At 43.5% G+C, this 26,625-nt stretch overlaps 8 protein-coding genes across 8 annotated transcripts; 5 read left to right on the top strand and 3 right to left on the bottom strand.

The window, feature by feature from the left end:
- Positions 1 to 165: 165 nt before the first annotated feature.
- Positions 166 to 2,708, top strand: O0I10_000037 (uncharacterized protein; the record flags this gene model as incomplete). Its single annotated transcript, XM_058480153.1, has 8 exons — positions 166 to 307; positions 373 to 537; positions 600 to 732; positions 793 to 1,106; positions 1,164 to 1,357; positions 1,421 to 1,962; positions 2,019 to 2,364; positions 2,433 to 2,708. The coding sequence occupies 8 exons, from the start codon at positions 166 to 168 to the stop codon at positions 2,706 to 2,708; spliced, it is 2,112 nt and encodes a 703-aa protein (XP_058348676.1).
- Positions 2,709 to 2,796: 88 nt separating this feature from the next.
- On the bottom strand, positions 2,797 to 3,711 carry O0I10_000036 (uncharacterized protein; the record flags this gene model as incomplete). Its single annotated transcript, XM_058480152.1, has 3 exons — positions 2,797 to 3,146; positions 3,212 to 3,322; positions 3,381 to 3,711. The coding sequence occupies 3 exons, from the start codon at positions 3,709 to 3,711 to the stop codon at positions 2,797 to 2,799; spliced, it is 792 nt and encodes a 263-aa protein (XP_058348675.1).
- A 485-nt stretch (positions 3,712 to 4,196) lies between these two features.
- Positions 4,197 to 4,978, top strand: O0I10_000035 (uncharacterized protein; the record flags this gene model as incomplete). The annotated part of the gene is made up of 5 exons (XM_058480151.1): positions 4,197 to 4,363; positions 4,418 to 4,434; positions 4,498 to 4,621; positions 4,690 to 4,840; positions 4,901 to 4,978. The coding sequence occupies 5 exons, from the start codon at positions 4,197 to 4,199 to the stop codon at positions 4,976 to 4,978; spliced, it is 537 nt and encodes a 178-aa protein (XP_058348674.1).
- A 314-nt stretch (positions 4,979 to 5,292) lies between these two features.
- Positions 5,293 to 5,862, bottom strand: O0I10_000034 (uncharacterized protein; the record flags this gene model as incomplete). The annotated part of the gene is made up of 3 exons (XM_058480150.1): positions 5,293 to 5,611; positions 5,671 to 5,760; positions 5,810 to 5,862. The coding sequence occupies 3 exons, from the start codon at positions 5,860 to 5,862 to the stop codon at positions 5,293 to 5,295; spliced, it is 462 nt and encodes a 153-aa protein (XP_058348673.1).
- Positions 5,863 to 6,070: 208 nt separating this feature from the next.
- On the top strand, positions 6,071 to 6,433 carry O0I10_000033 (uncharacterized protein; the record flags this gene model as incomplete). Its single annotated transcript, XM_058480149.1, has 1 exon — positions 6,071 to 6,433. One exon carries the CDS (start codon positions 6,071 to 6,073, stop codon positions 6,431 to 6,433), a length of 363 nt encoding a protein of 120 aa, XP_058348672.1.
- A 10,884-nt stretch (positions 6,434 to 17,317) lies between these two features.
- O0I10_000032 (uncharacterized protein) lies at positions 17,318 to 18,268 on the bottom strand (the record flags this gene model as incomplete). Its single annotated transcript, XM_058480148.1, has 2 exons — positions 17,318 to 17,514; positions 17,581 to 18,268. The coding sequence occupies 2 exons, from the start codon at positions 18,266 to 18,268 to the stop codon at positions 17,318 to 17,320; spliced, it is 885 nt and encodes a 294-aa protein (XP_058348671.1).
- Positions 18,269 to 19,472: 1,204 nt separating this feature from the next.
- On the top strand, positions 19,473 to 23,226 carry O0I10_000031 (uncharacterized protein; the record flags this gene model as incomplete). The annotated part of the gene is made up of 8 exons (XM_058480147.1): positions 19,473 to 19,569; positions 19,711 to 20,202; positions 20,276 to 20,301; positions 20,364 to 20,417; positions 20,477 to 21,632; positions 21,691 to 22,637; positions 22,713 to 22,974; positions 23,030 to 23,226. 8 exons carry the CDS (start codon positions 19,473 to 19,475, stop codon positions 23,224 to 23,226), a joined length of 3,231 nt encoding a protein of 1,076 aa, XP_058348670.1.
- A 1,195-nt stretch (positions 23,227 to 24,421) lies between these two features.
- Positions 24,422 to 26,575, top strand: O0I10_000030 (uncharacterized protein; the record flags this gene model as incomplete). Its single annotated transcript, XM_058480146.1, has 9 exons — positions 24,422 to 24,604; positions 24,685 to 24,737; positions 24,810 to 25,107; positions 25,171 to 25,367; positions 25,432 to 25,666; positions 25,720 to 25,811; positions 25,867 to 25,999; positions 26,065 to 26,186; positions 26,251 to 26,575. The coding sequence occupies 9 exons, from the start codon at positions 24,422 to 24,424 to the stop codon at positions 26,573 to 26,575; spliced, it is 1,638 nt and encodes a 545-aa protein (XP_058348669.1).
- Between the last annotated feature and the right edge of the window lie 50 nt (positions 26,576 to 26,625).

Genomic DNA, 26,625 nt, shown 5'->3' with positions numbered 1-26,625 from the left:
TTGATTGAATGGATGTATAGTTTACTCAATATGAAGTAGATGAGCTGTAGGGCGTAGGGATCAATAAATTATCTATGCGAGCTATAAAACATTCACCACCGCACGTATTTCTGAGACCGCAGTCATCTGGCAGCCTTCATACACTTCTTTTTTCCACTTGAGATCATGGCAACCACCGCTCTCAGTCAGCCCAACTTGATGGAAACTGATGGATCACCAGCAGTCGATGTCAGCAACTCGTCCACCCCAGCTGGAGAAGGCAACAAACCCATCGTTGGCATCATTTACCCTCCACCCAACATTCGAGGTACGATTCTTGTCACCCATTCACTACTTGTCGTTGCGACTAATCTCTGGATTTGTACACTACAGAAACGGTTGACACAGCTGCAGCATTTCTCGCCAACAAACCTGCACAACTCGAAGATCGTATTCGTGAAAATGAACGACACAATCCCAAGTTTTGTTTTCTGAACCCCAGCGACCCATATCACGCTTATTACCAGTTCAAACTTAGCGAGGCTCGAGAAGGCAAAGGTATTTGGACACAAAGATGGCGCTTAAAGTGGTAAGAATACTAATGTCGCATTGCTTTTCAGTATCGAAGAAGGCTGGAAAAGAAGAAAAGGAAGATCAACGCAAGACACCAGAGGAAGACACCAATGCACCACCAAAAGAGCCTGAGCCATTTGAGTTTTCAGCACAGATGCCTGCCATGTCAGCTCAAGATCTGTAAGTGTGTCTTTTTTAGATATGCCATGTTGGGGTACATTAATTGATATATCAAAATAGGGATATCATGAAGCTTACAGCACAATTTGCAGCACGAAACGGTCGCCAATTCATCAATCAACTTGCACAACGCGAATCACGCAACTATCAATTCGATTTCTTACGGCCATCACACAGCCTATTCCCGTTTTTCACTGAGCTTGTCAAGCAATACACCAAAGTGTTGGCACCGCCAAAGGATCTCAAGGAAAAGTTGTTGATGAACAAGAATACAAAGTATAAGATTCTCGACCGTGTCAAGGAGCGTGTTGAATGGGTTGCATGGACCGAGGCTGAGAGAAAGAAGAAAGAAGATGAGGATGAAAAAGAACGACGTAAGTAAAAAGTGATCATTGGTGATAGAGTAGTAGATGATTAACCTGTTTCCATAGTTGCATATGCAAGCATTGAATGGCATGATTTCGTTGTCGTGGAAACGGTTGAATTCAATGAAGCGGATGATCAAATGGATTTGCCACCACCCATGAGCTTATCAGAATTGGAGAACATGTCACTCGCCCAAAAACGAATGAACGCTTTAGTCGAGCAGCCACAAGAGGAGAAACCTGGTGACGTGGAGATGGATGTATGTATTCTTTTTATTGCCCAAAGGGGGGATTGGTTAATTAACATGTCATTTGGGATATAGATCGAAGATGTGGATATGGAAGAAGAGAGTGATCAAGAGGAAGAGCAACGACCACCTCCTGAACAAGTCAAGGTGCCCGATACCACTGCAGCCATCAAAGTTCGCACCGATTATCAACCCAAGCTTCTTGGTGCCAATGCAGCCAAGAAGAATGAACCAACACAAATCTGTCCTCGTTGTGGTTTGGCCATTCCAGTCTCAGAAATGGATCACCATATGCGTATTGAACTTCTTGATCCCAAATGGAAGGAACAAAAGCTGGCAGCAGAGGCAAAGACCAAAGACAGCAACTTGCTTCAAGAAGGAACGGATGTTGCCAAGATTCTCAAGAACTTTTCTGGTTATCGTTCTGATATCTTTGGTGAAGAGGAGACGGCGATTGGTAAAAAGATCCACGAGGAAGAAGAGGAAGCAAGGAAGAAGGAACGTGTTACTTGGGATGGTCACACTGCCACTATCAGCTTAGCTACACAACGTGCTCAACAAAACACATCCATCGAAGAGCAAATTGCAGCTATTCATAGGAGCAAGGGCTTTACACCGTAAGTTGAGGTTATGGCTACTTGTGAGGATAAGATATTTAACCCAATGTTTTTAGTGATACATATGGACCACGAATGCCTGATGCTACGTTATCGCAAGAAGCTGTTCCAGCAGCACCCGCACCAGCAGCACCAGTACAGCAACCCTATTACAGTGCAGCACCAACAGCAAGTGCAGCACCGATGCCTGATCCTTCGGGTGCTTTCAGCAATCAACTTCCCAACATGTATGTGTCACAGGCACCGGTGCAGCCACCAGTGATGGGAGCAGCATCAGCGACGCCACCAATGGTGGATGGTGGTGTGCGTAAAGCAGAGGAGGACTTAGAGCAAGCAGATGCCAAGCGACCTCGATTTGATAATGCACAACCTGGAATGGAGCCTCAATGGAATGCACCACCCGTAAGTTCTTATGCAATGTATACATGGATGGATGGATCAATCAATCATACTAATACATACATCATTAGCCTGAAATATCTGTCAACATTGTTACTCCAAACATGCCAGAGAAGCCTGAATGGAACCTTAACGGCAGCACTATCACTATTTCGAATCTTCCACCAAACACTCTTATCACCACACTCAAGGATCGTATATCTTCACAACTTGGCATGCCGGCTGGCAAACAAAAATTGACTTCAGTAACCAATACGGTCCTCAACAATAGCAAGAGTTTGGAGTTTTATGGTATTGTAGAAGGCACAACATTGACTTTGGGTATTAAGGATCGAGGCAAAAAGTAATTTTAGATCAAAATACAAATACATTTTCAATCGCATTTTTATTGTATATCATGTTGGAATAATTGGCTGAGTAAACAATGCTATTACTTTATGCTGCTTTGTATGCGACAACACGAAGACGCACATACATCACAAACCATTTCCCATCTTCGCGTTGATAGGAAGGTCTCAAATGCTCCATGATTTCAGATATCACCTCCTCACGATCCTTATCAGTTGGGAGGACTTGAAGAAAGCAAAAACCAAATGTACGCAACCATCCTCCCACATCAGTGTCAAGCTCGGTCATACGTGGCACGAGGTCGATGGATTTCACTTGGAAGCCATTGTTTTCAAGATGGGTCTTGTATGTGTCGGGAGATGGGAAATACCATGGTGACAAAGATTCGCCATTGAAACCACGACGATTGAGAGCAGTGATCAATGCCGTGTGAATCTCTAAAACATGCATCAATCAATAAAAGACGACAATTGAATGTGGCATAGTGATAATGGAAGCATACCTCCACAATTCATGAATCCTCCAAATTCAGCTACAAAACGTCCACCTGGTTTGAGGACATGATGAATGCCTCGAATGACTTTGATAGGGTCGCGTTTGAGCCAATGAAGTGCTATGGAATCCAATGTTAACGTCCCCACATTTTAATCCTTTGACAAAGTTATACTTGCTTGCATTAGAAAAAACAGCATCAAAAGGGGTAAGATCAGATGCGGCATCAAACCATTCTGCCACATCATGGCCATCCACAACGTGGTATTCGATATTGGTATCCGGAGGTGCGATTGCCTTTGCCTTCTCTATCATGTTGCTGCTGGCATCAATTCCAACAACAGACTTGCATTGCTCGGCCAGCTTGAGGGTAAGTACTCCGTCGCCACAACCAAAGTCGAGGATTTTTTCGTCCGATTGAGGATCAAGCATACCAAGGATGATGGACCCTAGTTTGGGCACAAATGATGCGTGGGTGTTATAGTTGCTAGCTGACCAAGAAGATGACATTTCTTTTCGTGTACGTATATGCCAAAGTTGTCCCTGTTGTGGTGGCACAACACCACTCCCTCTTTATAAAAGAACGCCTTGCGCGGAGATTGACACGGTGATCCCGCATGATTGGCTAGTCAGCTCATGTATTCATATTGACCCTACTCTTGGCAGCCAACGTTAGCTTGGATGGTGTTGTATGGAGTATGAGTCGATGTTTCTTGATTGGATGCCATGGTTCCAATGTACAAAAAGCAATACCAGCCACGTCCTTGATTGATGTCTGGGGCAGGGTTAAACTATAGCCTTCCTCCTTTGGTTGCTATTACGTGGTAGTTTTTTATGCAGATGGGGTTGTGCGTCGTGTACTAGTAAATACGATGTGGCCTGTTCCCAGCATAGCCTGTAACTTTCACATGCCGCTCTGACATTGATATATGGCTCTGTCCCATTATTCTAACACCTTTTGTAGTCTTCTTTTCTTCCTCCAATTTTCTCCAATTATGGTTTCTATTAACGATGACGACATCAAGCAGCTTAAACAACTAGCTAGCGACTTGCTCATGCCTGAACTAGAACGTCAGCTGCAAGAAGACCCTTCGCTTATCCCTAACATGAAGGCACTCTTTATTCTCACCATCGTGAAAAAGAGAAAGCCCATGGCTACTTGGTAGGTTGAATGCGTAGTAGCACTGCACGGGATTTGAATTAACATGATATCCAGGTACTGCTTGCTTCAAGGTTAGAGCTCCAAATTGGATCAAGCAGCATTATTCAAAAGCAGCAATTAACCTGTTATTATAGGAAAAGGAGTGATGCCAGTCATTACGGACGATGAAGACGTAATCAAGAATACAATGAAGCGCAAAGTCAAGGTCGTCAAGGTTGAAGTCGAGGATAAGAACATGGTCAATCTTTTAACAGGCGGGTAATGTATCTCAATACACATATGCATGCACACGTACAGCGAATTAACATATAAGAGTAGTATGACAGGTATGCCGTGCGCGACAAATACAATAGTAAACTTTCAACTCACACCCCTCAAGGATTAAAAGCTTATATGACTGGCAAGATCAAGATCCGTGGTGATCTTTTGCTTGCACAACAACTTGAACAAGTCTTTGAGAAAGCCAATGGGCGTAAGGTACGTCATTGTCTAAGCTTGAAAGAATGACACACACTCAACTTACAATCATTGCAAAAGCGTGCCATGACATTCATTAGGGAAAATGAGCAATTACGCGCTGCTCTTGCTGCTCGCAATATCAAGGCCAAGTTGTAGTGTATCTCCAAATACGAATACAATGCAATCAATAATACTGTTGGGGTGCCGCATGATGTGTGTGTTTGCACTGTGGGAATAAGATGATCCTTTCTCACCATGTGCAACGTAACTTGGCAACCTTTTTACCCCACGATATTCATGTTCCACACGCACACTCATATTTATATATCCTTAATGACACTCCATCTCTGTGTATAATGCAATGATGATGATGCTACGCGTTGATTTGGGTTTTAATAGTGCATGGATAAGATTTTGTTGTATACATGATGAAGAGCGAAGGGAGGGGGAAAATACATCACAAGATGAAACTAGAATTCGACGTCGGTTCGACTTGGTTGATCCGTTGGCATGTCCGTATCCATGACTACATGTGCATCTTGTTGTTCAAAGACAGACATTGGTTGTTGTGATGCTTTGGCGTCCTCGAATGTTCGTTGTCGAATAACATCCATATCGAACTTGTTTTTCAATGTGTTGATTTCCGAGATCAATTCTGATGTAGCGTCTTTCAATGCTTGGCCTGGAGCAGTGCCTGGTACGGTTTGCACCTTGACGTGAAAGTTGTGTTCGAGTGGATGTGGCACCTTGTAGCCGGCAAATAACACACGGGGATCTTTCAAGAGCTGTCTATAATGCTGCATTATTACCAAATACATAATGATGCTAAGGAAGCTGCTCTCGCTTACGATCGTAACATATTTCCTAGCGTATGGTCCTCTCGTTCAATCTTGAAAGTGGCTGCATTGGGGATTCTAGTGTCGATCTCCATCTCCACTCTTTCTAGAGTCAGCCATTGAAGCTTCTACAATCGAATGTTGCACCTACTTTCTTCTTCCTTCCGGAATGACAAATAGTTCGAAACGTTCTGGTGCGTTCATGGTTGTGTGTGTGTGGTGGTTGTGTGGTTATGTGTTCAATGGAGGAGCCAAAGGAAAGAAAGCTGACAGCAACGCAGTGCGTGGTAGGGTCAACTTGAACTCCGGACTTTTTGGCAACCATTGGTTTTCTTCCTCAACAAGGCTCTAACGTAAGATCCACAGCACGCGACGATCCGATCAGGCTCCTTATTTCAATTATAGACACTCCATGTTACCTTTATCTCTTTTACACACGGCTGCTGGTCACCCTCTTTTGGTCGAACTCAAGAATGGCGAGACCTTCAACGGCCATTTGGTCAACTGCGACAATTGGATGAATTTGACGCTGCGTGAAGTGATTCAAACCTCTCCCGATGGTGACAAGTTTTGGCGTTTGCCCGAGTGCTATATCCGTGGTAATACCATCAAGTATCTGAATGTGCCTGAGGAGATTGTGGACATGGTCAAGGAAGAGGAAGGTCGTCAGCGCAACATGCGTGGTAACCGTGGCCGTGGTGGAGGAAGAGATGGTGGTCGTGGTCGTGGTCGAGGTAATCAAAACCGTGGTGGAGGTGCTCGTGGTGGACGATAAAGATATCAAGGCAAGAGGAAACGGCAGTACAATGTACATCCAACCAACACTTGATCCGACATCCAACGTTACTATTTCCACCCTTGTTACGATATTCATTTCCCATCCATTCATGCCATCCTTCTTTCTTACTCCATACATCAACAAAGCTGTCGTTATTCTCTTGATCTCGCAAAATGCGTCTTGTTTGTTAATGTCATGAAATCACCCAATATCAAAAATCACTTTTTATTACGTATCCTGAGATAGCATGTTGGTGTACATTGGTGATGGGGATATGCTATGTGCATTGTAGGGTTAGCATTGTTCGGATCTAGGAGCCATTCATAGTGCATGTAATCATGACAAGCGGCTCGGGTTGCTCGCTTCGCTCGTAAACTTCGTTCAATGGCTTAACATTGCATATGAAGTAATGATCTTACAATAAAGCTTACACGTTTATGCAACCACATTACACCCTCACAGTATTCATCGTTACAGGATCCTACCACCCTTTGCTATCCATATTTAATCAATTGCTTGGATCTGTATAATTTCTAGTCCATAAACCGCTAGCTAATAGCTCCTTCCCCCCAACCACCTTTGTTGCCCGATCTAATGCATGTGAACGATTGTCCTGCTCCAGCCCAGCATGCACATCATTGAACTTCCTTGATTCGAGCTAACCTGGTAGTATAAAGGCAATGGCTGTTGTTGGATCATCATTATCATGTAAAGTGTAAAATGGCACACACCCTTTTGCTATACGTGAGGATCATCATTTCTTTTATTTACGTGTACCTATTGTCTATCGTGAGGGTGATGATGATCATGATGGGTGGATGGTGTATGTGTGGGGCCATTGAGTGGCCTCAGTGTAATAGCAGTAGGGGATTTAAACTTGGGGACGGTAGCTCCACGACTTGAGACGACGCTTCTCTTCTCTTTCTCCCTCCTCTGCTTTCATTCCATGCACGGCATTACGATCAAGGTAATGTGTTATAAAACAGTGCTCTTGTTGGTTGTGAGGTATTAGTATAGTTGTGAACGTGCATTGTCAGAGAGTGAGTGTGTCCAAGTGCTGAGGAATGAGCGTGGTTGGTGGTTGGTTGTCGCCATGGCGATACCGTTGTTTCCTCTTGTTCGTTGCTATTCCCGCCTTACGCTTGGTGTCAACAGGTACATTCAGAGTCCAATGTTGCAGCACAACTTGTTCCATTGACGTGTTAGCTTGCATAGAGAGCAAGTTTGGTTTCAGGACGTTGGCTCGTTTGGCGTTTTGTTTCGGCTCAACTGCACTACTACACCATGGTTTTCGGTTTCCAGTAACCAACAACAACGGGTCTTTGTGTATATGGAAAAGGCAAGTACAATGAAACAAACAATGAAAAGGGTGTTTATTGTGTGTGTGTGCTAACAATGAACCGAATAGATTTCTTTGGTCAGGCAATGCAACTTGGGGCATCATCATCATCTCTTTGGGTTCAAGTCCCAGCCTGTACCAAGTGGCCGCTGCGTCGTTCTGCACTAGCCTATAGAGCTCTGGAAAAGCTTATTGGAACGCGTCCAGGGCTCTATAGGCCTGCATTTGAGTTGATGGGTCGATGACGATGGGTTGTTGGAAGAGCATGGTCACCGTGTTGAGGTAAAAGGGGATTTGCAACAGCTTGTGAATGTGTTTAACCAACACGCTCTTCTCGTGATAGTCTCGTTCTTTCCCTTGAGGATTTCTTTTCATGAGGTGGGAAAATGATTGGAAGGATTGGGATCACTCTTTCTTTGGAGAAGATGAATGTGAACAACTATGAGCCTGGATTCTACGTAAGTGATGCCCTTCCTTACCATGGATCGAACTGGCCTTGCGTGATTCGTGCAGTGCCTTCTCAAGAACAAGGGATCGCCCGACGTTGCTCGTATGGTGGTGATTTGGTTTGTGAATTCCTTCTGATTTGCTTTCTTCCTTAGAGAGGATCGCCTAACGATATACCAAATCGTCATCATTCCGGTACCAGATGATCTAACTTGCTTGCTTTCTTATTTGTAGAGACGGCGATTACGATGATTACCACATTCACAACAATGATGATTACGATGATCACCCCATCTACAACAATGACAATGATGACGACAACGAGATTCAAAAGGAAGCCTGCAAGATCCCATTCTTTTCAACTTGTGTATTTTTTGATGTTGGTGTGGCGGATGAGATTGACGACTGGTGACGAGTACGAGTACGAATGATGGCGGAGGACGACTACGACGATGGTGGTGGCAATGTACAGTACATAGCAAGATAGCTAGATGAAATAAAGCATTGTTTACTTATTACACGCTTGTTGGAGGTTGCCAGCTTGTGGATTACATACTATTGCTTCGAAGATGGAATAATAAAGGTGGTACGGTTATCGGTCGTGCAAGAAGTATATGGCTTTTGTGATACAATAAGGAGGAGTGGCAAGTGGGATGAGCTTGAGAAGAGAAAAAGTGAAGAGATCCCTCCATTGAGTTTCAGGATGAGTGACTCATTCAATATGTATATGTATCTTTTTACATATACAAATTGGTTTATGCAACTCGACTTTCTTCTACATGCAAATGTGATGCATACCTTGACACACCTTCATTATTGGATGCTGTTTACTTACGTACCTTCACAAAAGGCAATCATCATCATCATCCATTTGTGTAGCAACCTGTCAAGGAGGTGTCTGTGTAACCACCACGTGCCGTTTCACTCACCTCTTCATCTTTCCGTTAATGCAGACGACACCATCCACTAGGAAAAAGCAACTCCATCACGCTTACAGCATAGGTAAAACATAAAGACGCCTGTATCTCCAAACTTTACAATGAAACGTGGGGTTTTTATTAGAGCAATGGGCTCAGCAGCACCTTGTGTGGTTGCGTTCAATGCGCCGACAGTCCAAGAAAATATTTTTTGGTCGTCGTCGTCGAAGAGGTGGACCCCCCCGGATCCAGTTTGGCTGGTAGCGACAACTAACGAAAATCCTCTAGGATGGCAGAAAACGATCGCGAAACTTTCCTACAAGGTGCTGTTGGCCAAACTCTTGTCTCCAATACGTTTCTTTATGTTTGTAAGCGTGACGCTCTATGATGGTCTTTGTTCATTGCCAAGTAGTAGATTCTGGGAGAGCCAAGATGCAGAAGGACCTCTTTGGGTAACTCAGCTAAAAGTCAGGACTCCAGGGACAATGCATGACAGGTACGCAACCCTCACTTTTTATGTCATACATTGGCAGCTAACGGCTACTTTTTGACATTCCTGCTTTGTGCATTCTATTGTAGGTGGACGATGCTTCTGCTCCTATACATTCATTTCCATGATTAAAGTGGGTTGATCCGAGCTGATTTGGTTGAGGATTACGCTCACACCCAAGATTACATCGGTTCAGCTACATCGAACGATGCTTTTATGTCCAGGTGATGTAATCTCTCTTGTGCAACTCCAGTCAAACTCGGATCAACCTGCTTTAATCATGGAAATAATGTCTAGAGCAGGGCATCGTTCCCATGCGTGGATCTCTTATTAGTGATTGGATAAAGTATGGCCGTTATCCTAACACATGCCTGTTCCTAGATGATCGGCAGAATGTATACATTGACCCTTCCATTCATGCAAACGTAACACGTTACACAGCACGACCCTCTGCATCTTTTGCTCTGCTAGGGGTCCTTCTTGGCGTGACAGGCTACTTCATATAGCACTGGGGCTAAAATATGGGTTCAAAATGAAGCAAATCTGAACATATGTGCCCTTTAGACTTGAGCAGGTTTTTTTCAGGTTATAGCAGACAGCAATTGAAAGATGATATATACCAATCCCTGAGCAGCTCATAATAAATAACCAGATTAGCAGCAGATTAACAATAGAGATACGACAGTCCATAGCTGCCTTTTAGATACCACCAAGATGTCATTAATGATTGTACCAGATATTTATGAGATATTAACTTTCCTTAAGCTAGCTAGCTACTTCGGATACACCGAGATACGTGCCTTCAACTTATACATATTCATTATTAAGTAAGCTCTTCCTTTACCTTTTCCCTTTTCTTCTTCCTCGTGGTCATTTAGGGGTTGCTGTGCCGCATGTTCGGGCGATGGTCACCAGTGTCACTAATGATAGGACTCCCTATTGCTTCCTTTTTGCTTCTTTGCTTTTTCGCTTCTTGCTTTAGCTGCGAACGTTGACGCTTGGATCTAATGAAACTGGATTAGCAGTGTTTATAAGAAACAACCATGAACAGGAATAACCTTGACAGCTTCTTGTTGGTCTTCTCTCTTCAACCTCGTTTTCGATTTGGTCTTCTTCATTGGTATCCTGAGGAAACGTATTAGCTTATTATGGGGTGGGGCAGTTTAATGTGTTGCTCAACAGTATCGTACCTCAAAATCATCTCGATAAACCTTCTCCGCTGTTGTCTGTACAGGCTCATTCTCATGCGCTGATTCACCAAAATAAAAAACACACCTAACTGTTTGAACATATCATATAATGTTTTGGCCTCACCTGTCATGATGGAGTCGTCTGCTTGGCATATGCTTCAAGCCATTAGATTTGATGGTAATGGATCACTCGCTTGGCGCATGCAATTCTATTATGGAGAACCTCGTTGTTCGCCGAATGATGCAATCTGTTGTCCTAACCTGTATTTTTCACGGAACACTTCACTTCATTTTGGTGGTTGATTAGTTGGCTTATTTGTAAGTCTTAAACTCCAAAGGGATGGTCATGATTCAATATAGCTATCCACACAAATGGAAGTTAACAAAGTGTAGACGACACGCTACGTACAATTCATACCTTGTTTTTGGGGGTTGTATCTGTGCTTGTACGTCTGAAGGCTTCGGTCATGATCAATCTTGCACTACGTGGCCTTCACAAGCTCTCAAGCGAAACAAATCGACAGACATGTCCTCCAATAATCGTGCCATTTCTGTTTGTGCCACTGATATTACATCGATCAGGTAAGTTACTTGGTAGATTGCCATGTTTCCTTCCGTTAGATGCTATAAGATTGGATGGGCGAGTTTCTTTGGAGCTGTGTGATGCTCCGATCCAATTTGAGCCTTCGTGTTGTCCAATGGTATCGTCGAAGAGCTATGAGGGCTTTACTTTCACCACCTCGTGGATGCTTGTAGAATTGCGGTCGAATGTTCGCCCTGGCCTTGAGCAGTGGTATTACCGCCAGTGCGAGTGGTAGGATTTGTATTGAATCGATCAATAAGGCTTGTATCATCTCTTGTTGCGTTATCTCCTCTTCCGAACATCGAGCCCCTCTGTGCCACCTCCTTGTAGTAGAAACAGTTATTCATTCACATTTTGTATCAGACTCAATAGAAGCTACTAAGAAGATCCACAGCGGAGCTGGTTGGAAGGTTGCTCATGATAAGTTGAAAAAAAGAGAGGGAAGAGAAGAGCAATCTAATCCAGCTGAGAGAGATCACTTATTTTCTTGCTAGCCAAGACCTGTCATATCGTCACGCTTCTCGCTGCAATGTAGTATGTATAGAGGTAGCAACAATGCTTCTTGGATAAATTTCTTATTTAGGTGCTTAACGCTAATGTAAACATGACCATTGTGGTTAACGCCCTCCACACCCATCTTGTGTTGAAATCCTCCACTAAAATTGTTTCTTTCTTCTGTTTTTCCGATGTCCTCAAGCGTAGCCACCCACGTTTGCTTTAACTGTCATCTTCGCCAGACAATCACATTGATGATCCTAAAAACAGAGCACCAACAGCGTGCGGTGGAAATAGCAATAGAACCATCAAGCTGAAGTCATATGGTCATAGCGTGTTTAATGATGCGTTTTTAGCAGTGCTTCGAGAGGTATTCCTAACAATGAATGAGAGCACTATATAACACAGGATTAACCATCGATTATCATGGGATCATACCACCATTACGAGCACCCGATTACGAAAATGAAGCATCAGAAGCCATCATGAAGCTGGAGTAGGCTTTACATGCAGTGCAACATGTTGCCTACACTCTTCAAAGTAAACGATACTCAATCATTTTTATTGCCAGAGCTGTCGATGTAATGGATGTATTGGATGAAGATATCGACGGGGGCGTGCTGAAATGAAGAAGATCCGCAACCGGCGTGGTATTAGAAATGATGAAGATGGTGATCAAAACTGATGAAGGAAGCTTCAACCCTCATATGCAAACCGATCTCCTCAATGGGATCATGAAGATACTGTAGAGACTTATGTTTCCCAGGCACCGATGAATATGAATTTGGATTTGATAGGAACGTGGCTGCTATTATATTCGATTTTTCAATGTATTCAAGTTTTCGCATTCAAACACTGAAACGATCCTAAACATGTTGCCATGGCGCTGACATATACACACGGAATGACTCTGGAGGCTCGCAAAATATGCGAGAAAATAGCTAAAAAGGTCAACAAGTATATTGGTGATCCGACAGCCGCATCTCGTAAGCTCACTACCGAGCAAGAAGCCATTCCTTTTATCCGATCAAGCCAAGTCGTATCCAATTAATGTGTCAAAATGGGTGGTATGTTGCTGTCGATTCATGTTCTCTTTTCGATGCCCATATTGCCTTTCTTTTGCTATCAGACAACAAGCCTAAGCAAACAATCAAGTATCTCCCACTTGCGTGATCAGCTCGAACTAGTTGTTAGGGATGATGAAGCACGTGATCTTGAAATATGAGCCTTATTCGGCGAATGGCGATGGCATCATGTACGATATTTTTGATTCTCCTTTCATGAAGAGATCAAGAAGACGCATTTGTTTGATAATTGGTAATCGAGCTTGATGCTTTCACAGATGACTTCAGCCGTTCAAAGCACAGCAACCCTCTATGATGATGCTCGTTCACGCTTGATAATTTTGGATTACCACCTGAAGTCCGATATCATCAAAAGAACATGTTGCAAATATGTGTTACTCCTGGTCCCAGGACTGTCGATGCAATTAACTTTTTGGAACCAGTTCTCGAGGGTTAGGTCAATCGCCACTGACGGCTTTCATGTTCAAGTTGGTAGTAGCATGTTACGCGCCGAGAATACCACTGGTGCTTGTGGGTGGCGACATGCCAGCAGCTTCCAGAATGGCCAGGGCTTATAGGCCCATCTGGATATCACGGATGCCGTTTTTGTTGCATTAAAGGTACTCCATTGTTAATGGCGAAGTCATAATGAAGGTATATTAACTATATGGGTATTGATACAGAGGTAACCTATTAGCAGTGCAATGATATTTCCTCACAGGCAGGTGGAATCCTGATATATGAAGAACCGGCCATGTTTAAAAACACGTTCTTCTATTGGTCAACGTCGCCCCAGTCCATTCGCAACGCTTCCTAGCTTCCATAGCTACACATTTCCCGATGGATATTATGCATTTGTTAGGACTGGCATTTACTCATCAGCTATGGAATGATGCAAGAGACTTACGGCAAAAACAACAATCCATTGTATTAAGTCCCTGACACCCGTAACACCATCAGCCAACAATTGATTGCTTCAAGCCAAACAACCTCATCGTTCTCAGGCTCTTGTGAGGGAATATCAAGAGAGCTCAAATCAGGATACCTCGTGCGGTGGATTGGTTCCCCGCTGCCCGCTATTGCCTACGGTGCTGCTTGAGGTATGTGTCAGACCCAGAGGCTGTAAAAGCTTTATATCACCTAATTCAATATCTGTGAGATTATGATGCACACTACTTTTAACGGACGTGAAGATCCCGATCAGCGGGATGAGTGAGCTTTTGTCATTCCTTTCGGCTTGTTCTCGGCATGTAAAACTGGCCACAAAACCAAGCTTGTCCCAATTGTTCGCATATTCTAGACACCACCCATAATTTGTTGCTTCCATGCAGATTCAGATTTCCCCAAGATTCCTTTCAGCTTGTTCTGTCTCATGTAAAAGGCTGTCCTGCAGAAATTAAGCTTGTCTGATTGTTCGCATATTCCTAGACACCACCCATATTCCTTTAGCCTCCATGCAGATTCAGATGTCCCCAAGATCCCTTTCATTCCATACAGCGCCCATACAACTCAAGATTCCACCCATTTTTAAGATTTATGCCATATGAAATAGATTCTGTCTAGAGCAACTGCCCCAGTGTGGCATCACGCTTACAAACATAAAGGTGCCTGTATCTCAAACTTTACAATGAAACGTGGGTTTAAGATAAGAGCAATGAGCAAGCTTGGCCAACAGCACCTTGTGTGAAAGTTTCGCGTTCATTGTCGCAAACAGCCCAAAAAATATTTTTTGGTCGTCGTCGTCGAAGAGGTCGACCCCCAGATCCAGTTTGGCTGGTGGCGACATTGCGAAATCTAGGATTGGCAAGCTTGATCATGAAACTTTCACACAAGGTGCAGTTGGCCAAGCCGAGCCCATTGCTCTAATAAAAACCCCACATTTCATTGTAAAGTTCGGAGATACAGGCACCTTTATGTTTGTAAGCATGATGCTATAGGAAGAGTGGTCTTTGTTTAATGTAAAGTAGTATGACTATAATAGAGCAAAAGATGCAGAGGGCGTGTGTGTGTAACTTGAGTCATTCAGCACAGGCGATGCATGATTCTTGTACACTATTTAGGAATAGCTCTTAAAATGCCCAGTCCTTCCATTCACCTTTGTTGCCCAATTCAATGCATACGAACGATTGTCCTGCTCCGGCTCAACACTTACACCCTTCAACTTTCTTGATCCAATAGGATTTGAATGAATAACGCTCAAACAGAGAAGTATCATCCAAGTAACAGAAAAGTCAAGTTAATTTGCAGCTCTTCCACTCCCCACTTCATCTTCTCTTCTTCCCATTCTCAACTGTTGACCCATTCAAGTATACAACTACAACCTGCGAACGATTGTCCTGCTTCAGCCCATCATGTCGATCTTACCATTGTATTGATGCGATTGTCTTTGACTGAATGGGCGTGTCCATGGCGCGTGCATAGCTTTGTTGTTACTCTACTGCAACACAGGCGTTTCCTCGACACTTCACCTTGTCTTGTACGCAATCCTCTGCCACGTTCAATCGTAACAGCATCCAGCAGCTGCCGTTAGCAAGGTGTTTACTCCATTGTCTCAAGCTATTTGCAGCAACTTGCCTTACAGCTTTCGATACGTGGCAGCAGATAGCCATTGTATAGAAGCAGCTTTATTTACGTGTAGCTACGTGTTTCAATACATACGACTTCTTATGGATATGAATGTGGATATGGATATTGGTTTGATACATGGGATGGAAGGATATGGATATATACAATGCGTGGAAAGAGAGTTTTGCTCTTATGTCGCCGTAGTGAATTTGACCATTGACCTTGATGCTATCATCCTGAACGATTGGTTCAGGTATTTCATGGCAGCCATTACCATCAATCATTGTGCAACCTGCCAACCGTATACAACCATCATCATTCAACTCCATGCTTCGTGCATAATTTGCCACCACGCATCAAGTGCCACTTTATAACCATCTTTCCACAATGCCTGCTCAAAGGATAAGAGCTCTCCAAATTGATGTATCACCCGCATTATGACATTCATTGTACCTCTCATTCTATCTCTTGTGAATGGTGTTTGGGTTAAAGGGTTATTTTTAGAGAATGCGAGATTAAGATGTCCAACCATTTTTAAGTTCTATAGTATAAGAGATCGTCCATCTCCCTGAGTTAGGACCTCGTCGTCTATAGGTACTTGATGGATTGTACTATACAAAGATAGCATGATACCCACTTGTGAATGCTGTGATAAAGGACAATGAGAGGAAGAAGAAGGGTTGATTGATTCATTGTGTCTTGAATAAAGACTGTATTCGATGGTATAACTCACCTCCTTTTTTGTGATTAGATCTTGTCAACTACCCTGTAACACATGTTCCTCTTTTATGATCTAGATCTTGTAAAATGGTTAATTTAGATGTACGGCTGGAGATGTATCGCATTCGGCAATCATCCAATCCTTTATTAACCTCAATGGAAGAACTCTGATACTACATGTCTATAAGCGATCTCGTCTATGAAAGCTGCTGAGCTACTTGTATCATAGCGAAATTTGATCACATACTTTGCGAATAAACGATGCTTGGCTTTTGGAAGTACCTACTATCTCAATTTCATGATGTGGTCGATCTTTTGTTCTCATTGGTGGATTGACTAATGATAGCTGATCAGTTGACCATTATAAATGAGGCAATCGTTTCCAATATCCAACGATCGCTTTTGTCTCAAAGTGTACACCAAGAATTGCATCATCAATCCCCTGACCGACGGATACATGTCTTTATGAATTTGTGTGTCAAGAAGCATGTCCCCGCATGATGGTGAATCCCACTCGTGAGCTTTAGTCGACGATCATGATGCTAACGCATTGGATCCTATGGTTGCCTTTGTCCATTTTTCAATCACTGACCAGCAAAGCATCATCGTCATATTGATCCACGGGATGACCCAGTCATTGTTGAGTGCCAACTTTGTTCATAAAAGACTCAAACAGCCATTTATTGTGTTTGCCTCATTCATTGTCATAATAATTTGGTATAGAGATTCTAGTTGAAGGCGTCTCCAGATTATGTTGGTGAATGTCCCATCTATGGCAAATGCTTGTGGCACCAAGTTATCTCTCCGCAAGATTTTTGTTATACCATTGTGCGAAAAAAAAGGATGCAAGAGTGACCGTGTTACATGTGCACCATGTGCATGAATCATTGTGATCATGGTTGATATCATTCCTATATGAAATTTTATCTACTACAACGCGGGATATGCCGAAAATTGGTTTGATGTGGAAGGGGGGCAGTAATGATCAGGTGTAATAATACACAAATGACATGCTGGGGGATGAAGGTTCCCATGTACAGGATAGGGTGCATGTAAGATCAGATAACTATTTTACCATTTGACTCTATCAGATTTCGACTGGACAAAGCTGTGGCTCATGGCTCCACGATACAGATCTTTGATGACCTTCCCCTCACACATGGTTTCCTCGATGATTGGCTTGCAATGACAAGTGTTGACTCGACCATACCAGATGCCTGTCCTTCCTTCATGGATATAACAAATGATGTTGCCAGCAAATTTGTGACCTATACCATATCACATCCCTTATCAGCCGCTGTATCTCTTTTTGCATTACATCCTCTTTACGTTACCTCCCACGTGGCTCACCATGAATATAGCCACATCATCCTCTGAGATATCCTTTTCGCGCAATACGTTATCAAATTCTGCTGCCAGGATAGGGGCTACGACACCACATCGTCGATCTCTTTTCTTGTGGGAGCAAATCAAGATCATGGAAGCGTATGGATTCTTTTGTACTTTCATTGATTCGGAGACCTTGAGTGGTTCATTAGGTGATGCAGGTAATGGTTGATTGAGGAAGTCGTCATAAAACTCTTGAGCACGATCAGGAGTGACGTTGGTGACAAGGATATTGTCTGGTAAGATGATCACGTCGTGTGCATTTGGGATGGTTGAATATTGAGTAAACATGGAGGTGTTGGTGATGAAATTACGCCAATCTTGCTTAAATTGATCATTAACGATCACGTTAAGCTCTGCTGCAAGAGTGCCCTTGTCGTCTTCAATATGTGATGCCCAATCAGTTTGTCCTGTGCTGATCATAATGTGTCGACCATATGGTTTCATGGACCCCAGCAAGGGCGTCTCGGTATCGATCTCCATGTGAGGATAAGGTCTATGATCGTCGCATGGATTTGGACAAGCGTTGCAGTCGCTCACTACACAGTCGGCAGGTGGAAGCTGATCGCTATCGACATTTGGGGTGGATGAGGTGAGACCAACAGCCGATCCGAGTTTTGAGATTAGAGAAGCCATTAGTAAAGAAAAGAGTGGGGTTGATAGTGGAGGTGGAGGAGGTAGTGAAAGTGCAAGTAAAGAGAGAGAGAGAAGGAGAAAGAGAAAAGAAAGACGCGGATAACAAGACAACTACAACAACGCTTGTCAATGAGCATGGGGGTATACTTTTATCTGATTTAAATCCCTCTCCCCCCATTTATTGATTGTTGCACACCCTACTAGTTGTACTCGGAATACAGCTATCCATTTGTTTGAAGGCTTGGGTACACATGACATACACAGAACATCCTATTGCTTCCTATTTAGACATACGACGACATCATCTGTACTCGTGTATCAACGCGTCCTTTGAAAGGGCAACTGTTGCTGTTATATTGCTTTCATCGCTACAATGTGGCGCGTTTCTTTAAAGTGCGCGGGGACATGGCCGATGGATGTATGGCTATAACGTCTACAAACGGTTATTTGGTTTAACTTATCAACCTGCAGAAAGCGCGGGAATTCGGTGGTCGGGATGAAACATTCCATATTGCTATCATGTTTGCCCCCGCTTTTCTTTTGTATGGTCGAGCCATCCACACGCATGCTGTCATGATACTCTCCGCTGCTCATCAGAGTTAGTTTGCAGTTATCCAGTTATCCGGGTATACAATGATTTGATAGGTACCTGCTGATCGATCATCAAAATTGCGCATTTCAAAAGTGGTACAATGGATCAACAGCCACCCACCTTTTATTTATATCGCATATCAACTATCATTCTCTTTTTACCAAGCAACCAGGATTCTTTTTATTTTTTTGTGGCGTGTTGAAACAAGTAGGTGGTATGAAGAAGAGAGAGAGTGTGTTTCATGTATGTGATGCATGTATTGAACTATGATGTTTTTCGAGAACAATCGAAGCATGAGAAGATAGTAAGCAAGTGTCCCATTGTCCCTGAAGATAAAGTGGGTGAGGTATAATGGCTTCTTGCATAAAGGTAGCCCCCCACACGGGGGCTGTTCATCCAATGAGGGGAGGGATCAATCTCGTGACTCTTTTTTTCCTAAGGAGGCGGTGTGTGGATGGCTGGCTAACTGGGTGGGAGTTGAGGTTTGAGTGAGTGGGAACATCACCTTACTTTGAAAGCGAGAGACTTCACTTGTACACGTCGTGTCAAACAACTTTATTCTCTTTTCAACTCGATCTATTCACGGCAATTGCAACCTCTTTCTTTTGCAACATGTCCGGCGATACACCAGCGTCAACAACAGGGCGTTATTCTTCCATCAACAGAAAGTTCTCTGGATCAATGAGTCCTGCAACAGGTCATTCACAAGGTAATGTTCGTTTCTTGCCCTTTGAACAAAAAAGTACCTCATGTGAGGGATCGCTTGGATCAATGGGGCTTCTTGCTTTGCTGTATTCATTCGGAGTCAACGTCTGAACCAAAAACCTTCTTCTTGTATGTTCCCCATTAGCGCGCTCGAACAATACTCGCAATCGAGTCCTTACAAGCAAGATCAGTGCACCTCGTCCTATCAACTTGCCAAGCCTACGTCGAGAAAATGCAGCATCATCAGAATGGTCACAGTCGTCGAATACTTGTTCAACAACATCCGTTAATGGTGGTGTCAGTGCCAGTGGATGGGGTTCACCTTCACCAGTATCGTCACCTTATTCTTCACCCCAAAAACTCGATCATGCCGACACTGCAGCCAAGACCGGAGAATGGCAACAACAACAACAAAATGAACATCCACAACAACAACCATCACCTGTGTTGAGCAAAACTTCTTCATCTCAAGAAGCATCTTCACCACCACAACAACCTCGTGCCTGGGGATCACCAGCAAACACTGCAACAACGACTGCCACCACAGCTACTGCAAACATCACATCATCCACCACATCGGCTGATTTCCCGACAGCTGCAGAAACAATATCATCTCCTCCCACATCCACAGTAGAAGGTAAAGTAATCATGTCATTTCCTTCTTCTCCTCCCCCCTTTAGATCAACTAAGCTGATTCTTCTTCCTTATAGCTGATCAAAACAAGAAATCTGATAAGGTAAAAAAATGATACATGGATAGATGCAATATGGGTTTCATTAACCTGTGTATTATATATAGAAAGATTCATTGTCGTCAGTATTAAGTGACCCTGAACATTTGGATTGGGACGAGGTAACGTGGGAGTCAAAAGAGCTCACGTGGTCTTTGACTAAATTATATAATGGTATTAGCTTGTACGTCAAGATCTTGAAGAGCATCATGATGAAGAAAAGTCTGAAGAGAATAGCCCATCACCTAATCCAGTGGAAAATGAGACTACGGTGCTTCCTTCGGATCGATTTACCCAAGATTATGATCGCAGCTATCCACCTCATATACTTCAGGTGACTGAAGACCAGGAACGGCATTACAAGGGCTACCGTGAGAATTCACGACGTGATGCGTATAGCTGGAGGGAGGGAGGTGGTGGAGGAGGTGGTAGTGGAGGCAACAACAACAACAACAACATGCGCAACCATCGTGATCGACGACCTTCAGGTGATCGACTTTGGGGACGTAGCACCAGCAGAGATCGTCAATCGGATCGTGGTCGTTCACAACATCGATATGAGAGACGTCCTAGTTATGATAGGCGATCAGGTGGCGGTGGTGGATCATCCGTCAACTTCCATCCTACCATTATGCAACGTCCACGCCGTATGTCCGAACACAGCGCACGTTCAGATCGATCATCAACTCGAGATGACCATTCAGTTCATGAACCAGCACCCTCTCTTGACAGCTTGCCTGAAACATCATCCACTTCACCTACGATACCTAGACCAAAGGAGCTCACAGCTGCACAACGTGAATACATGCATACCGCCGCTGAACGTGCAAAGAAACGACGTGATGAAGAAGAAGCCGAACGTGAAGCCGCTCGTGAACGTGCACGCAAAAAGGCTGAAGCATTAGCAGCTGCTATGCAAAGCAAGGAATCACCACCACCAAAGACACCATCATCTGAAGAAAAGGCATCTGAAGATAAGGCAGCAGATAATGAGGTTCCAAAAGATGAAGAACAGCAGCAGCCAATGAAGAAGGAAGAGGAGCCAAGCAAGGACATCAAAGCGGATGAGTCGATATCGAATGAGAGCAATGCAGTGGATGAGAAGCCTGAGGTGACCAAGGATATCAAGGATGAGGAAAGAGAGGATTCCAAATCTTCTAAGCCTGATCAGCGGAAGGTTGAAGAGAAGTCTCAAAAGACAAAGGACTCTCGCAAGAAATCCAAAAAGAAGGAAGACAAGGCTGAAGACACTGCAAACAAAGCTGACGACAACCGATCTTCAACATCCAACAATGAACGTCAAAAGCGTAAAACAAAGAAACAAAAGGATAACAAAGGTAAATGGTTAAAATACCAGTGATTATGATCTCATGCTTATTATCTATCTATTATTAGAACCCAAGAAGGAAGATGTGGATAAGAATGAGGATACTTTGAGGGATTCGGATGAGGAGGAGGTTATGCAATGGAACGAATACGTTGAACGAGTGCGTGGCAACAAGGACAATGAGACCTTCACCCCTACTTCAGGTGCATCGGCATGGAGTGCTTATGCGGATCGATTGCAGGCTAAGGATGAGGAACGGTGGAATAATCAAGTGGAGCAATATGCAGCTGAGAGGAACTTGGATCCTGCTATGTTCAAAGATTTACGTCAATTTGATCGACTTGGACGACGAGATCGGCCATCAACGGGCGACAAAGCTGTGGATGACAATGATAGTGCAAGTGTCACTGACAAGCGCAAGAAGGATCGTAAGGACCGTAAGGAAAAGAAATCTCGTCACAACGATCGTCGTCGATCTCGAGATGAAGAACCGAAGCTTGATAGCGAGGAGCAATGGCCTTCACTTGGCGATGATATCAAAGCAGATGACAACACCAAAGTAGCCGAAGCAACATCTACATCCACCACAAAGGCCAAAACCAAGCGTGAAAGGAGAAAGGCCAAAGATGCTATGAAAAAGGATGCCGAGAGATCTACAAATGATGATGAGAAGGAGAAGGATGAGCAAACATCAACAGCGACACCAGCACATGATATTTCACAAGGAGACAAACATGACAACAAAGCAGCTTCTTCTGTGACCAGTGAAACAGCTTCATCACCTAAAGAAAAAGAGCCAGCTACTACTACAGCAACTCGTATACCCAATCAGTCATCATCCGAGCATATCGCTGTTACCACTGAAGATGTCCAGGAAGATTGGAACAGGGCACAACGTCGCCAATTTTTGATCAAGTCTGGTCATCCTATTTTCCCTACTCGTGTTGAATATGTTGCTACGTTGAAGCCACCTTATTTGAATTTCATGACGACTATGGATGGGGTTGATTCCAATGTAAGTGTGTGTGTGTGTGTGTGTGTGTGTGCATGTTGGATCCTGTACAATATTGACAGAGATGTATGTTCATAGATGCTTATGGATTTGAATGAGCAGACAAGACATTTATTGATCAAATCGCCCCATGATGTACCTGATGCTGCGGTTGATGGTGTTATGTTCACTGAGCAAGATCGGCAACTGGGATACCAAATGCAAATGCCATTGGCGACTACATTACCAAGCGGAGCATCCAATTATCCTCCATGCTTTATATACTCGACAATGCCACCCTTTGCAAATGGCACGTACATGCATACACCAATGTATGCCCCTCGACCCGATGGCCAACAAGGTAGGGATCACGTGTATACTGATAAAGACGACCCACTCATACTCATGTAAAATAGTAGCAGCAGCTTTCCCTTCTCCAACAACACAATCGCAGCAGCAACAGCAGCAGCAGCAGCGACAACAACCAATGATGTATTATATGCCTCATCCACCACAGCACGTGTTTCCCCCATGGCAAGGAATGCCGCACGTTCAACAGCAACAACAAACACCACCACAACAACAATTTAGTAACCAACGACGCCATCGATAGCTTCTCTTTCCTCTCCTTTGCTTACAACGCACCCATTTCCTCTTTTGAATAAAATTGCATAGTGTGCCCTGTCGCTTTAGTGTTTACTGACTGGGCAATGTATATACGAATCTTTGTTTCATTTTAGAATTTTTACGACACAAGACATTCAAACAACCGTGGGTATGGATACGCACTTGTAAACAACAACTTGCCCTTGCTGTTGCACCCTATATCATGAAAAAGCATGTCGTCCTGGATACCGTATCTAGCATGATCGCGTCTCTAAATCATAATCTACAATAAAAGAATCATTCCTTTATGGATCATGTATTTGCATGGATGATAGATCGGATGACATGCAAGTGTTTATAACATGAAACTGCGTGGGATTGGATACAGCACAAGAAAGGAACCTATTGACAGGCAGACTCGGGAACTGCCAAAACCCGAGGTTGAACACCATGTGTCTAATGCATTGCACAGCAGTGGAAACCGTAACCCAGGTTCAGGGGAAGGAGGGCAAGGGGGTGCGTTTGTTGTTTCAACATGAATAAAGCAGATGTTTTTCTCCTTTCTTTATGTTACTGCAAGAGATTGAGTGATGCATCATGATTATCATCAATCCTATTATTAGCGCAGCATCAAGCATACTCTTATCTTTTGCATACCAGCGATAGGGGAGATAGCACTGTTGGCATCTACACAACGGCAAGTAAATGATTGCAAGCACACAAGTTCCAAATGTGGACGAGAAATAGGCAACACAAATGGAGATAAGACAAACCTTAATGCAAAAATATGGGTACCCACTTTGGATAATAGGGGTTTCGAACAAATAGATTTGCCCCTCAAACAAGAGATGTGTGTATGAGTGCGTGCGCGTTCAAGTGGTAGACCTTTTCATCACCCTTGAATATGAGGAATGCCACATTGCAGGACAAAAGGAGACGAGTTTCAATAAAGAAATACATTGGAGCTCGTGCAGTGGAAGCCGAAAAAAGTTTGTTGGGCGGGGTCGTACAACCTTCAAACCCTCGGCATATTTAAAGAGGCAACATCTACCTGTTGGACAATGCGCTTTGGATCTCTTTTTGAAAGACACACATTTTTCTTCTTCATCATCATGGATATTCCAAATGCTCACACAAGGCTAACCAGGAGCTCCACAAATGAGCAAGACGTTCTTCGTATCCGAAATTTACATCCATCGCACATGTCGAGTGGTGGTGGTACATCTCACTATGGCACAGCACCTCTTAGCACAGGCGTGTTGCCTACTCGTCTTTCAGGAACATCACTCTCGGATCGAGTTGGATCGTTTGTTGGATCGTATTCTAGAACGTCTCTCATGTTCATGGCCGAGAATTTAGCTGTTCCCGCACCATCCACCCCAGTGGTAAGTTAACTTGATTTGTTGCTGTCATGTGTTATAGATCAAGCATGATGATAATGATGATGGTGTTGTGTTCGTTATAGTTTGATGAAGAAGCTGACAAGCATTCCACTTCATCCTTTGGATCTCTCTCAAGGTAAAAAATAAGGCTATTATTGATTGTGTCAAGTAAACTCACCTTGTGCATGGGGATGGCAATGCGTTTCAGGCACTTGTCGGGCGGAGAAACAGGTGGCTATCACTATCAACGTCGACCCTCATCACACATGGAATCACAGGAGCGTGCATCACTCTTTATGAGTGAGATTGACAAGATGCTATCCACACACAGCGTTGCCACGGTTGCGGATGATTATCGATTAGCAAGTGTGCTTAGCAGCAATCCTCAGTCGATCACACCAGCCATGATGGACGATAGGAAAAAGTCATCTTTTGCTCAATCCATTTTCAATTCAATCAACATTTTACTCGGTGTTGGGATTCTTGCGTTACCACTTGGATTCAAGGTAAAAAAGGGATAGCACATTTTCATTGTTCAAATTTGCTCACCACTGCCGTTTATGGGTTAGGTCGCGGGATGGGCTGCAGGATTGTTGATTTTCGGCTTTTGTTGTCTTTTGACAAACTACACTGCCAAGTTGCTTGGTCGATGCTTGGAAGTCGATCCTAGTTCACGCACTTTTGGTGATCTTGCAGGAGCTACTTTTGGTATGCGTGGTCGTGTCTTTGTTACAACACTCTTTGTCACTGAGCTTATCACCAACAGGTAATTGGGGGGGGGAATGAAGAAGGCGAGGAGAGGGGAAATTAGCATTAACCTTTACTATTAGCGTTGCCATGGTGATTCTTTTGAGTGACGGCTTGGATGCATTGTTCCCTGGATTTCATTCCATCACGCTTCGTATCATCTCATTCTTTATTTTGACGCCTATGCTCTTTTTCCCGGTGCGGTACCTATCCTATTCAAGCTTGCTTGGGATTATTAGTGCACTTAGTATCATTGGCGTAATGTTTTATGATGGTTTTACCAAACATGATGCACCTGGAAGTTTGATTGAGCCTGCAGTACGTGTTACAGGTTAAGGCACAATGGCAATATGACTCATTTTATTATTTAGGACACTGAAATATGGCCATCCCAGTACCAACGATTGCCATTGAGCTTTGGTCTCATCATGGCTGGATTTGCCTCACATGCCGTTTTTCCTACGTAAGTGAACGTCTACAGGTAATTAAAGCGATAACATTAATCCTTGTTGCTATAGTGTATACCGTGACATGGATAATCCCAAACGATACGATACAATGGTGAATTGGACCTATGTTGCAACCACTATGGTATATCTCCTTGTAGCCGTTTGTGGGTATTTGATGTTTGGATCACAAACAATGCAAGAGGTGAGTAGTTGTGATAGGAAATGATATGTATGACTTGGGGTCTTATGGAAAAAAACGTCGACTAGATTACACAAAACCTCGTTTTGGTGCCTGAGTATAATCAAGCATTGAATAGGCTGGCAGTGTGGTTGATTGCCCTCCAACCCATTGCAAAGTATGGTTTGAACATGAATCCCGTCAATTTAAGGTAACTTGAACAATGGCTGTTACATACGATAGAGATCTCACTCTGTTGCTTCTTTTCACTCCAGCTGGCAGATTGTAGTATTCCGACAACCATGGATTGAAGCTTGGTGTGCTCGTGGATCATGGCGAGAGCCGATTCTCACATTTATTGGCAAGGCAATGGTCAGCGTGATGATTGTGGCATTAGCCTACTATATCCCAGGGTTCGAAAAGATCATGGCATTGCTTGGATCGTTCTTTTCATATGTCATATCCGGTATCATCCCTATACTGTGCTATCTACGGTTCTTTGGTGACACCTTGACGGGTCCAGAAAAGTTCTGGAACTGGGTACTTATCATTATTTCATCCTTTATGGCACTCACCGGTACCATGTGGAGCTTCCTTTAAAACATCATCCTAGCATTGTTACATGTTTATTATCACCCACATATCCCTTT

The sequence above is a fragment of the Lichtheimia ornata genome (assembly GCF_029851405.1).
Source record: "Lichtheimia ornata isolate CBS 291.66 chromosome Unknown scaffold00001, whole genome shotgun sequence".
Taxonomy (NCBI): domain Eukaryota; kingdom Fungi; phylum Mucoromycota; class Mucoromycetes; order Mucorales; family Lichtheimiaceae; genus Lichtheimia; species Lichtheimia ornata.
Note: the sequence above shows the minus strand (reverse complement) of the source record. Positions and strands in the feature narration are given on the sequence as shown.